We start from the raw sequence: 13,422 nt of genomic DNA, 5'->3' as shown, positions 1-13,422 counted from the left end.
GGAGAGGAAAAAAACACTTCCAATTCAAATTTTTTTCTGGGAGATGTTTAAACATAAGCAACAACCTCCTTTCTTAATCACTTAGAATATATACATTAAAATTTAACACAGAGGATTTCAGATAATGTATAGTTACAAATTATTAAAATTTCATGTGGCACAACCCCTTATATAACAAATGAGAGAATTTAAGCCCAGAATATACTCAAGAACTGTGTAAGTAGCAGAGCTGTATGTGCAAACCAATGCAGGTTAATAGGAGAATAACATTGGAAATGGGCAGTTAGTATGCTCCTGTTGGCATTTCTACTGGATATAGGGATAATCAACGTGCAATCCCTCACATAAGAACTATGGATCCCCTTGCTGTCAAAACACTTACATTGTATGCATTCAGAGGAAAGAGAAGACATAATTAATTGAAGTCAGAACCATAGAAAAGCTAAAGGAGAAGACAGACACACACACACACACACACACACACACACACACACACACACACCTATAAAGACAACATTAAAATGACATGGCAATTCCTCTCAAATTTCTATCAATCCCACATAGGCAGTTACTTTTTTCATCAGTTAGAAATAAGGCCATATAGCGTTGACTCCTTATCTACTTCAGAAAAGAAATGATCATCAAGACAAAAAATGAAGCCAGGATTATATAAGATAGATGAAGTTCTTCAGTAAAATTATATATTGCCACTACATCAGTTTGGTAAGGGCATAAATGCATTAAAAATTCACAGGAACATTTTTGCAAACATGACCAATGTTACTTGTAATCTCTGCGGTTTAAAGAATACTGTGAAAACAGTGGGGGTGAGGACAGACATGTGGCAGTAGACCAGGCCTCAAGCATCCAGGGTCTCTACAAGCCACAGATTTCTCTAATTACTCCTTCAGAGACCACATGCTTCTTTCCTAACTGGGGCTTACATTCTCACGCTTTAACTCCTACACTAAAAAAGAAACTAAAGAATTTATGAAACTAAAATCAGAGTTTTGCCGTATTTTACTCTATGTGCCCTATTTTTAGTTTACAATGTTATCTTGGTTTAAAGTTTCTATTTGATTTCAAGTACAGAAGAGCAAAAATCAGACAGTTGAGTGAAGTATTGGGTTTGATAAATGGACTTTCTGGGAAAAATCCGAATTAACCAAAGACCTTTTTATTTCAACTCCTGTTAAAAGACTTTCTATATTGTAAGAACAGACTTAAAGCCTGAAGACATTGTTCTAATATAAAAGTGAATCAAGAATCTTAAGTATCAACTTTAACACCAGTAATGTGTAACTCATTTAAGAATGAATAGTGAGATGAGTAATATTCATGCCCTAAACTCTGTGAAAAGTACAAATATCATCTTGCAATGTACCTCTACCTCAAGAGTGACAGGTAACAATCAGGCAGCTCTAACCTTGGCCCCTTTATAACTGACAACACTAAGGTCATACATATACCAGTTTCCTACACTTCTCACCTAACACTATTAGCTACAGCTTCAATCACTGCTGTTTTGAAGTGATACATGTATATGCCAAGGAAGCCAGAGCTTGCTGGCAATCACCAGAAGCTAAGACAAAGGCATGGGGCAAGCTGTCCCCCAGCATTTTCAGAGAGAGCGTGGTCTCGCCAACATCTTCATTTTGGACTTCTAGTGTCCAGTACACTGTGACAAAATTAGTTACTTTAAGTATCATAAATTAATTTCTGTGGTTTTAAGCCATCCGAGTTGTGGTACTTTGTTATGGTAGCCCCAGGAAACACACTAAGTCCTTATCGAGAGGGGCCTCCCAGCCTGATCACTTTATAACTGAAAACTGAATACCAATACAGGGGTTGGCAAACTACGCCCATGCCATAATTCTGTAAATAAGGTATTACTGGAATATAGCCATACTTATCCATTTACATATCATCTATAACTGCTTTCAGTTCTACAATAGCAGATACAAATAGCTGCTGAGACAAAAACTGTATGGCCCACAAAGCCTAACACATTTACTTCCTGGTCCTTTACAGCAAAAGTTTGCTGACCCATAACCTATATAGTGAATAAATGAATAATCACCAAAGATACCCAATGCAACCAATTTGAAATTCAAATTAGCAAGCATTTTAATATGGATATCTGGAGTCTTTTGTGTGCATGTGTACAATAAATGTGTGAAGAACAACACGTTAAATATAATGCTTGAATAAGCTCAAACTAGTGATTACTCTTATTAGATGTATAGTGGTTAATACAAAAGAAGATTTTACCATCTGCACAAATTTTTAACCTTTAGTCTCCCAAATATACTGTGGATTATTAAAATAATTGTGATTAATAGTTCCATAAAGTTGACCCTTGAAAAAGGGTCTGAATTGCACAGGTGCACTTATATGCAGACCTTTTTTCAATATAGTACAGTGCTATAAATATATTTTCTCACGAGTTTTTTCATTTTATCTCATGATTTTGTTAATATTTTATTTTCTCTAGCTTACTTTATTAAAAGAATACAGTATATAATGCATATAACTTAAAAGATATGTTAATTGACATCATGTTATTTTTAAGATTTCAGTCAACAGCAGAATATTGGTAGTTAAGTTTATGGGGAGTCAGAAATTAAACCTGGATTTTCAACGTGCAAGTCTCCAGCTCTAACCTTCTTGTTGCTCAAGGGTCAACTGTACATTTCTTACAATGAACCTCTTTGGGCAAAGACTTTTTTGTTTCATTGGGAGGAGTTCACAGCTTTTAGGGTCTAAAGAAATGTCACGGCTTTCATACAATAAATGCTACTTTGTTATGATAAATAACATTTCACCATCTCGCGAATCTGACCATATCTGATGTAGAACACAACTGAAAAATTAGGAAAACTGGGGGTGTGAGAGAGAGGAGGAAGGGGTGATAGTTTTAACAGCTACATCTTCTTGCAAAGAACAAACGTAGAGCATATATGTATAAATGTATACACACAAGCATGTACATGTAAAGATATATTTCACTATTTATAAATGCTTATGTTTATAAATATATAATTGATACTATTTAATCTTTAATACATAGATGAACATATACAACTCAGAGCCTGTTCTTAATTCTAAACAATTACATACAGTATATAATGTAGATCTTTAATCTGTAAAGATATAATGCATGAAGATTAACTCAAAGCTTTGTAAAGTTTTTAATTGAGGTATAACTGATATATAACACTGTATTATTTTCAAGTATACAACATAATGATATGATACTGGTTATAAATTATACACAATTTATACAAGCTTCATAACATAACTATGAGGCCAACACAGATTAGAAGTACCAAATTATAATAAAATTTCATCCCAAAAGCAGGCCAACCAACTGAAGGAGTGAAAAGTATCACATGCCACCAGACTTTGGACAATTAGTAAACATCTTTAAAGCCTTGCTTTTAAGTGGGGTCTCAGTATGGAGGGAAGGAGGGATGTACCTTCATTAGGATCTCTTCAGCAGGGACCTTGCCAGAAATGTGGAATCCACATTTTAACAACATCCTCAGGAGATCTGTATACACATTCAAATTTGAGACCTCTGCCTCCAGAGGTCTTAGAGCAAATGATTACCGCTTAAAGAAAATAACTGTTTAGAAGTATGCTTCTCCTTCTTGCTAATCATCCAAACCCAAATGAAAGTCCAATTTTGCAAAATATAGATGGAATACTTACAACAATATTCATTTAAAACATGACAATACCTTGAGCACTTGAACTTGACCTTCTGTAGTAATTTCCTTTAGCAGCTCACAGAAGGACTGACAGAGACCCACTGCATATGTCTGAAATTTAATCAAAAGTCAAAATATACATATAAATATATTTGCAGTATCAAAATAGGCAAAAATTAAATTTGGAACTCAATCTATTTGAAAATTATATACTTAAAGTCTAAGCACATAAAGTTTCAATTAGGACTCTTAGAAAAAGCTTAGAAAAAATACAGTTTACTGCAATACTGACTTTTACAGAAATACAAGGATAATTTCTGTGTTAAATAACAGTTCATGGAACTGCAACACATCTTCCCTACAGTGCTTATTAAGTTTTTTCTCCTTACTTTATTCCTTAAAATTATAAATCAATATTTAAAATTTTAAAATTTTCAAAAGGGATCACTTGATTTCAAATGAGATACAATCAGAAGAAGATCTACATAAATTTTTACAATGTAAAAACTACTACACCATACCTGTAGAAATTCTGTTGATGATAAAAAGATATAACCATTGATGATCTTAAAGCAGGTTCTGAGATTTTCTGAACTTAGTTCTGCCAATGAATTTATTTTAAAAAGGACAGGTTAATTCAGTATTCAAAATCAGTTTAAACAGAGCAATTTATTTAAAACTAAGTTATATATCCTTCTTTATAAACCTCTTCTGAGTGCTTTTCAGACTACTGGGATATATATAGCTATCCAAAAATTGACATCAACCTCTCACTGAGTCCTTTCCCATTTACCTGCCATTAGTTAAAATTATTTAGAAAAGAAGTATTAAGCTCCCAGATACTTTTTTCCTATCAGAAAAGAGTATATAACTGTATGAACCAAACTTTCACTTCAAACTACATTGCTAGTGCCGGCATGGTAAATGACATTTTATCATATTATCATATTTTTCAAATATATCATTTTATCATATTTTCACATGTACTTAAATGGTTCACTCAGTAAGCATTTACGGAGTACTGGGTATCAAATGTGCAACCCTACTTATGAAAAGAGTCCTATGACACTCCAAAAATTTGTAATCTTGTGTTTAGATAATTCTTAGTCCTTACAGTCATCTTCTAATCTGTTCCCTTATAAGAACTTACATACAAAAAATATTCTGAAAAAGGTAACTACCAGAATAGCATAGGAAAAGGATACTGTGTTTAACTATTCTAGTACAAAAGAGAAAGCTATTTTATTAAAATTGTATATGCCCAAATGATCAGTCTTATTTTACATGTTTTATCACATAGAACACAACAGAATACAGATCTTATGTGTACAATGTACAGATCAAAAAATGACCCCCAAAAATATATATCTAAAACGTGCCATTCTTTTCAAATTTCAAAACTCTCTTCATTTGCAATAGACACATTAAAAAAGTTTTTTTTTTTCCTGACAAAATACTGTCCTAGGTTCTGGCTCTTAATTAATTCCTGTCCTAGCACAGTGAGAAGACATTCCATTCAGATGAGAATTCTCTATACATTTTTACAAGAAAAATGACAATCTTACTCCCAGCTCAAAATGTCTTTCAAAAGCATAGATATACCTTAGGATTCAACAGAGTAGTTGAAAATGAAAACTGTGGAAGGATAGGGATGGATCAACTTGTAACTGTGCTAATGAAACATAAAAAGAAATAATGAAGATTATCATCTAAATATTTTTCACATGAGAAGATGAAATCTCAGAATAAAGGAATAGGCCTTTATATTGGATAAGGTTATTCTAATGAAAAATTCACATGGTCTTTTTCTCAAGGAGAATGTTCAGTCAAGTTTGGACTTGTGCACACTCTTTAGCAGACCAACACACTGAAGAGCAGCATGGCAATGACTGTGATAAGTAAAACAGAAAGGTCTATTTAAGTGAGAACTTAAAATGGCTACATTCCAGGCATGTCAGGGAATGTAATTTCTAAATCACTGCCTTCTAAAATTTTATCAAGATTATAATGAAGGAAACAGGATTTAAGGATTGGTTTCAAAAACCAGTGTCCATCTCTTTTTGCAAAAACTTTATAAACTATTACTGGATCCATCTACACAAGCAAATACTCAAGTGACTAGGTCATGTCATAGTTTTCCATGCTTCCATCATGGCAAAGTTAGTTTTTACTAAATTTTCTAGGTCATGCTATCATGCCTAGTTTAAAGTATAGTGAGGGATCCCTGGGTGGCTCAGCAGTTTAGCACCTGCCTTCAGTCCGGGGCGTGATCCTGGAGTCCCGGGATTGAATCCCTTATCAGGCTCCCTGCATGGAGCTTGCTTCTCCTTCTGCCTGTGTCTCTGCCTCTCTCTCTCTCTCTCCCTCTCTCTCATGAATAAATAAATAAAATCTTAAAAGACAAATAGAGTGAATGTTGTTCATTATATCCACAAATTTGTAGTGAGTCTGTGAAGAATATGATCTGGTCTAGTATCAGAAGAAGCTGTATTTCAAGATGCAAGAGATCTGTATTTACTTTCAGACCCTGTCAATAATTTAAATCAAATGCTCTCAACCAGGGGCTCCTGCCACCTAGAAGACATCTGGCAATGTCTGGAAACTGGTTGTTAGAAATGGCATCTAGTGGGTTGAGGTTAAGGAGACTACTAACCTTCATACAATGCACTGGACAGTCCCTCAAAACAAAAATTACCTGGCTCAAAATGTCAATAATGTTTAGATTGAAAATCCTTAATTTTGGGGAACAAGTTATTCTTTCACTGGCTGTAAATGAACTCAGAGGCAAATATCTGAGGCCAAAGTATCTAATTATGCTGTATGCATGTATGATTTACATCTATTTGTCTAATAATTTATACTCTGCAAATCTTTTTTTTTTTTCTCTTCTTTTGTTCCTGTAAATCTGTACTTTCATGTTACATTTATTTTCTTAACGTTTCTTTAATGGAGCAAAGAGAACAAATTACTGAATTAGGTTAAAGAGATTCAATAGCAATCTAAGTTTAACTATACTATTTAATGTTTATGTTTGGAAATGTAACTATCATAATTTCTCCTTTTATTTCAAATTCCTCTAATATATGAGGCCTAAAATGTATAAGAGAGCCTATATCATTATGAAGGCAGGTAGAGGAAAGCTCCTTCCAAATTAGATAGAAAGTACCACCAAAAAAAATTTGACTGGCCAAGGAACATTAGTTTGACATTTATAGCAACATAGACAAGAACCAGTCAGATATGTTTCTTTAAAGTAATGAGAATACTAAGTAAACTAACACTATAAAACAGATTTAAAGGCTTTTAAAAACAAGCCCTTAGAACTAAATTATCAGAATTATTTTTAGTGATAGGTTCTGGTTCTACTTTAAATTCCTCTCATTCTACTTACATTTAGGATAAAGGATATAAAGTGAATTTTTATCTTTGGATTTATTCACAATTAACATATTTTAAAAATCATTAACTTAAATACATAAGTAACATTCAATATTGTTGGTTTTATATATTTTAAATGAAAATTGATAAAATTCCGGCTAATAGCTTTAATTCTACTTATAAACAAGTAATAGCTACTCATTAAGTGAATTTTTAAAAATCACAGATATAATGACAAAGAATATGTTTTCATTGATAAGTAAAGCAGGTATTCATTTTGATCTATATTCTTAAAAGACTAAAATAAATATTCTGGTTATATTTTAAAATGAATTCTAAACCTCATATAAAAGAATGTATATGCAAAATGCTACATGTCAAAATTAGTTTTGCCATACTCAAAAATAAAGGTAACACTGTTGTCGAGACATACTAAACATGTGCAGATATATTGTGTAAACAGAATTTCTTATTATTGAAGCAAATACACATACCATAATGCATAAAACAAATTACATATGTTTTCAAAGAGAAAAGCAGAAATAAACTAATTCAATAGCATACATACAACCTATATTCACTGCTACTATCTGTAAAATGTTTTAAATTTTTGAATATTAAAAAAAATCAAAAATCAATTATCACAAGGATGAAATTTCACTAGTTCTTCATTCAGTTAAGTAACAAATCCTAAAGAGACAGTGGTTACTTTTCCTTTTAAAATAGCAGCAATATTAAGAGTTAATAGTAATACATATAACGGCAAAACACAATCTTTACTATGTGGGAGACCCTTCCTTTTTTTTTAAAGATTGATCTATCTATCTGAGAGTGTGTGTATAAGTGTGTATGCTCACACAAGCAGGGAAAGGGCCAGAGGGAGAGGGGGAATCTCAAATAGACTCCCCGCTGAAAGTAGAGCCAGATGCAAGGCACCATGACCCTAATATCATGACCTAAGCCAAAATCAAGAGTAGGATGCTTAACGACTGAGCCACACGGGCATACCCACCAGAAATTGTTCTATTTTTTTTTTTAAGATTTCATTTATTTATTCATGATAGACATAGAAAGAGAGAGAGGGGCAGAGATACAGGCGGAAGGAGAAGCAGGCTCCATGCCAGAAGCCCGACTTGGGACTCAATCCCGGGGCTCCAGGATCATGCCCTGGGCCAAAGGCAGGCACTAAACCGCTGAGCCACCCAGGGATCCCTGCAGAAATTGTTCTAAACACATAGAAGTCCTTAGTTATTTGTAAAGACTATGCACTGACTACAGAACTTTCTACGGTTAAACTGTACTATAACGCTTACTGAAATCTACACTCAAAATAATGCCATAAAGCCTTAGTAAGGTTAGTCAATGCTTTTTGTTTAAGTCTCTTTTTCCTGTCTACCAATCCTTCTCCTCTTATACTGTAAAGGTCAGGCATGCTAAATTTGGGGTCAAATAACACTGGCGAAGTGAAATCACTGTATAAAGTCACCCACAAGTGAAAATGGCTGAATCCTGTTCAAAGTTGACAATGGCTCTGGGTGATGTTTCTATTTGTAGGTCAAATACAAAGAAGCAATATGGATTTCCCAGAATGGTACTGTATTGGTCTCCGAGTTAGGTACAGTAAAACTAAAAGAAAGGCCTTCCCCAGAGAGTTAAGGAAAGTGAAAAAGACATCTTCTACTTTCTTTCCCTGTGAGGTCTTAAAAAACAGATAAAACTTTTTTAGGAGACTAGCAACAAGTGACTGGTCTATTGTCACAGTCTTCATCTTTGAGAATCTTTTCCAACCATTTTATAGAACACTAGATGATAAATGGCAAGTGGATCTTTATTAGAAAATAAATGGTACTTTGGTATTATTTGAGATCTATTCTGAAGAGTGGAGTAAAATAACAGAAAATCTCAGACAAAATGTGACAGACTAATTACATTACCTACCCACTATGGCCATCCAGCAAATGAGATGTTTTCTCATCAGTTTTAAGAGTATTTTAGTCCACATTTGTTGATACTGTCAAAGAGTAAATCTACTTTTCCAGTGTATCAGTATACCTCAGTAATATTTTGCCTCTAATAAAACTGCTCACTACAAATAAATTCCCAGAAAAGTCTTCAGATATTGCTGTACATGCCCTCTCCTGAAAATATTCAGTTAGTAGACACAAAGTTCTAATGAAGGAATTAAAGATGTTACGTGGATCACTCTTAAAGAATGGGTACTGTAAATGGGGAAAAAAATGAATTTATTTATAGATAAATGATAGTATTTTGCAGACTGAGAAAGAATCAGAAAGGCCTGTAAACAGCACTGTATACAATCCTTATACTACTCCATGAGTTTAAATGTTAATCTGCACTGGTAAAATCCCTCACAAAACAACTGTATAAACAAAATATTATGTGTTTTTATTTATTTTTTATTTTTTTATTTATTTTTTATTTATGATAGTCACAGAGAGAGAGAGGCAGAGACACAGGCAGAGGGAGAAGCAGGCTCTATGCACCGGGAGCCCGACGTGGGACTTGATCCCGGGTCTCCAGGATCGCGCCCTGGGCCAAAGGCAGGCGCTAAACCGCTGCACCACCCAGGGATCCCCTATTATGTGTTTTTAAATGTAAGATATTATATATTTGTGAATGGTAGGCAATATGTAAACAGAAAATAATTTATTGTCTAGTATTAATTATCATCAGAATACGTTCAGATTGGGGAAAAAAGAAAAACTAACTAATTAGATCTCATCCAAGGTGGCCAAAAAAGAGACTAAGGACCCACTCCTACTGTGATGCCTACGTCTCCCGTTCCACATGCCAAAAATGATGTTTCAAGAACATTATGCTTTACAATTTTACATCTCTATACATCAGAATACTTAATAAATATGATTTGCCAATATTTAATAGTCCTCATTTGTTGGTGCCTTCACTAAACCAGAAATATTACAGAGCACATTTGTTGAGCAACTGACAGCATAAAATCATTTTGTTAAGACAACTAGAAAATACCATAGTATATACAGTCTTTCAAATACCTTACAGAACCTGCTATGAAACAAGAAATTTTACCAGGCAAAGTTCAAACTTAATATGGAATTAGTTTTCCAAAGACATTCTTTTGTTTTTAATTATTTGGTAAATTCAGTGTTTACTCTTTAATAGGCAAAAATGGTTCTAAAAAGTTACATAGAAACACATATAAAAACTATTAAAATACTATTACACTTATTTGTGAATATGAGGGATGTCTGTAAAAACGGAAGGTATAATTTAAAGTCACCTATGAGGCTTCAAATTATGGCTGCATTCAAAAACGATATTGTGGGGATCCCTGGGTGGCTCAGTGGTTTAGCGCCTGCCTTCAGGAAGCGCATGTTATCCAGGGCATGATACTGGAGTCCCGAAATCGAGTCCTGCATTAGGCTCCCTTGCATGGAGCCTGCTCCTCCCTCTGCCTGTTTCTCTGCCTCTCAGTCTCTCTTTCTGTCTCCCATGAATAAAATATTAAAAAAAAAGAGATGTTGTGTTTATACTTTCACACATACCAAGAAGTGGGGACATATTCTGAAATATACGAAGTAACTCTGGTGTAACACATGGGCTGTTTTCCAAAGTCACTAACCTAGGAAGAAAAACAGATGATTAAGTCTCTTTGTATAAACACCAAAAATACATTAATCATTAACCACACAACTTATTAAAAAATTGTCCCACCTAAAGGAAGAAAGAGAAATGGACAATACAGCAGGTTATAAAAGTTACCTTTCCAGGAAAAAAATTACCAAATTTTTCAAAATTAAAAACCTATCTACAAATCATATATTATTATTTCTATATACACAATAAAGATAGTAAGGGAAAGAACTACATGCTAAAATATTTACTGTAAAATTATAATGATAAAACAAAAGCATGATTATGGTCATGGAGAAACAAAAGTTGCTTTGTTGTTTTTATTTTTCTGTCACATGTAATTCATGTGTCCTTTCAATAGATATTGGGAAATATGAAAGAATCAATGTATAAAAAAATTATATGAGTTATGGTTTATCACAGAGGTGTGCAGCTGCTTTACCTCCTCACAACAATTACATGATTGTCACAACAGCTGCAAAAAAAGAATGGGAGGGGATCCTAACCAAAAATCTAACATTCATTATCAAAACTCTTATCTTGTTAAAAACAGAAAGTAAATTCTTATTCTGGTAAGAAAGTTCCTATCAAATACTTGTAGAAATCACACCCAATGATGACATTTGAAATAATTCTCTGAAAACACAGAATTAGACCTCAAAAAATATCCTCTATTTTTTACCTTGTCTACCTTCACATCTATTGAGTCTATGTATGGAGAGCTCCTCACATGATATGCCAAATAAAGTAACAGAAGACACAAGGGTGAGAAGAAAAAGTTAAAGTCTTTATTCACAGAAGATATGACTGATAGAAAAGAGAGGAAGAATTCATAATAAAGTACTTTAATCATTAAGAGACTTTAACAAGGCTGCTGAATATATTAATACACTATAAAAATCAACTCAATTTCTATACATCAAAACAAATACTTAAGACTTAAATAGATCTCATTATAAGAGTCAATGATAACAAAAATCCAGCATAATAAACATGTCAATTCTCTCTAAATTGTTTTGGGCAGCCCTGGTGGCCCAGCAGTTTAGTGCCGCCTTTGGCCCAGGGTATGATCCTGGAGACCCGGGATCGGGTCCCACGTCAGGCTCCCTGCGCAGGGCCTGCTTCTCCCTCTGCCTGTCTCTCTCTCTCTCTCTCTGTCATGAATAAATAAATAAAATCTAAATCAATCAATCAATTAATTAATTGTTCTGCAGAATCAATAAAACTTCAAATGCCCAAAGGCTTTTCCTTAGGAATTAGGAAAGTTGACTTCTAAAGTGATTTGGAAGGCAAATAAACAAGGTATTTGTCAAGAAACAAGAATAAACAAGGTATTTGTCAAGAAAACAAAACATATGGGGAGTGGGCGGGGGGGACAACACTTCTTTTATCATCTTTTATGACTTACTATAAAATAAATGTAATTAATATCAAACAGAATAGCACAAGAAACAGACCTGCTCATTTATGACAAAGCCAGCTCCGAGGTTAAGAAAAGGCTGGATAATTCAATCACTGGTGGTGAGCTACTGAGCCTCTATCTCACACGAAATACAGAAATTAATTCCAGTATTTATATGAGAAGCGTAACATATCAGAAGATATTTATAGCTTTAGTTAAAGAAAGAGTAAAGAAAAAGAGATAAACATGAGTAGGTTAAAGTTAACAATCACCGTGCACCAAAAGATGCCTCAAAAGTCAAAACGTAAGACACATACTGGGAGAAGATTGTTTCCAGTGCATATAACTGAAAAGGGAACAGTACCCAAAGGAATATACACAAGAGGTTAATAAGAGACAAATGAGGACAGCATATGAAGAAACATTCCAAAGAGGATCCATCCAAAAATTATCAATAAACCTGACCATAAAAAATATAAAAAGATACTGAACTGAACTAGTAATAAAAAAATAAAATAAGTTATAAGCAAAGCAAGGTACAATTTTACCCCTAACAAATTAGCAAAACTTCCCAAATCTGACATAATAGGTTTTGGCAAAGCTATAGAACAGTGAGAACTCTTGCACGCTGCTGGCAGGAGGACACTGCATCATCACTTGGAAAGTAATTATCTGGAAATGTGAAATATGTACATGTACACATACCAATGACCTAGTGAATAAGGTTTCATAGGCATACATGGTCATGTATAAAATGTTCAGTTGCATTATTTGAACATCAACCAAAATGGTATAGGAGTAAATGAATTGTCACATTCACATCCTTAAACTCATCAATATATAGGAATCTTAGAACAGGGAGCAAAAAGTAAATAAATAAGCAAGTTAAACACATACTATAAAATTTATATGAAGTAAAATATATTGTTTAGAGACACACATACACGCACGTAATTTTAAATACATTAAAATACAAGAAAGAAAATCAAAAGAATGAAAACAAAAAAATTGGTACAGTGGGTCATCCCTGAACTGAAAACAGAAGAATTCAACAAACATGTCACTCCATGGGCTTCAAAGACATTCTTACTATCCCATTTCTTAATGAGGGTACAAGAAATGGATTTTCCTTTTATGTAAGTTATAAATAGCTACCAGTAATATGACTTTCCTATTATTTTCTATGAAGTATTTCACAAACTTTAAATGCCAAAAATGGGAATAGGAAGAGGGGCACAGAAGAAACCAACCACCTCCAAAATGAAGAATGTGCCTCCCACAAAAGCAATGATATTTTTG

At 33.6% G+C, this 13,422-nt stretch overlaps 1 protein-coding gene across 3 annotated transcripts in view; it reads right to left on the bottom strand.

The window, feature by feature from the left end:
• Window positions 1-13,422, bottom strand: part of IPO11 (importin 11) — a 200,910-nt gene that overhangs the window by 89,023 nt on the left and 98,465 nt on the right. For all 3 annotated transcript variants that reach the window (XR_012031275.1, XM_072826606.1, XM_072826605.1), the window contains exons 22-24: window positions 10,634-10,710; window positions 4,235-4,314; window positions 3,744-3,824 (exon numbers count right to left, since the gene is read on the bottom strand). Coding sequence is in view for 2 of the 3 variants with exons in the window: in XM_072826606.1 (XP_072682707.1) it covers window positions 3,744-3,824; window positions 4,235-4,314; window positions 10,634-10,710 (238 nt within the window). In the remaining variant the exon portion in view is untranslated. The remainder of the gene's footprint in view (window positions 1-3,743; window positions 3,825-4,234; window positions 4,315-10,633; window positions 10,711-13,422) is intronic.

The sequence above is a fragment of the Canis lupus genome, chromosome 5, assembly GCF_048164855.1.
Source record: "Canis lupus baileyi chromosome 5, mCanLup2.hap1, whole genome shotgun sequence".
Lineage (NCBI taxonomy): Eukaryota > Metazoa > Chordata > Mammalia > Carnivora > Canidae > Canis > Canis lupus.
Note: the sequence above shows the minus strand (reverse complement) of the source record. Positions and strands in the feature narration are given on the sequence as shown.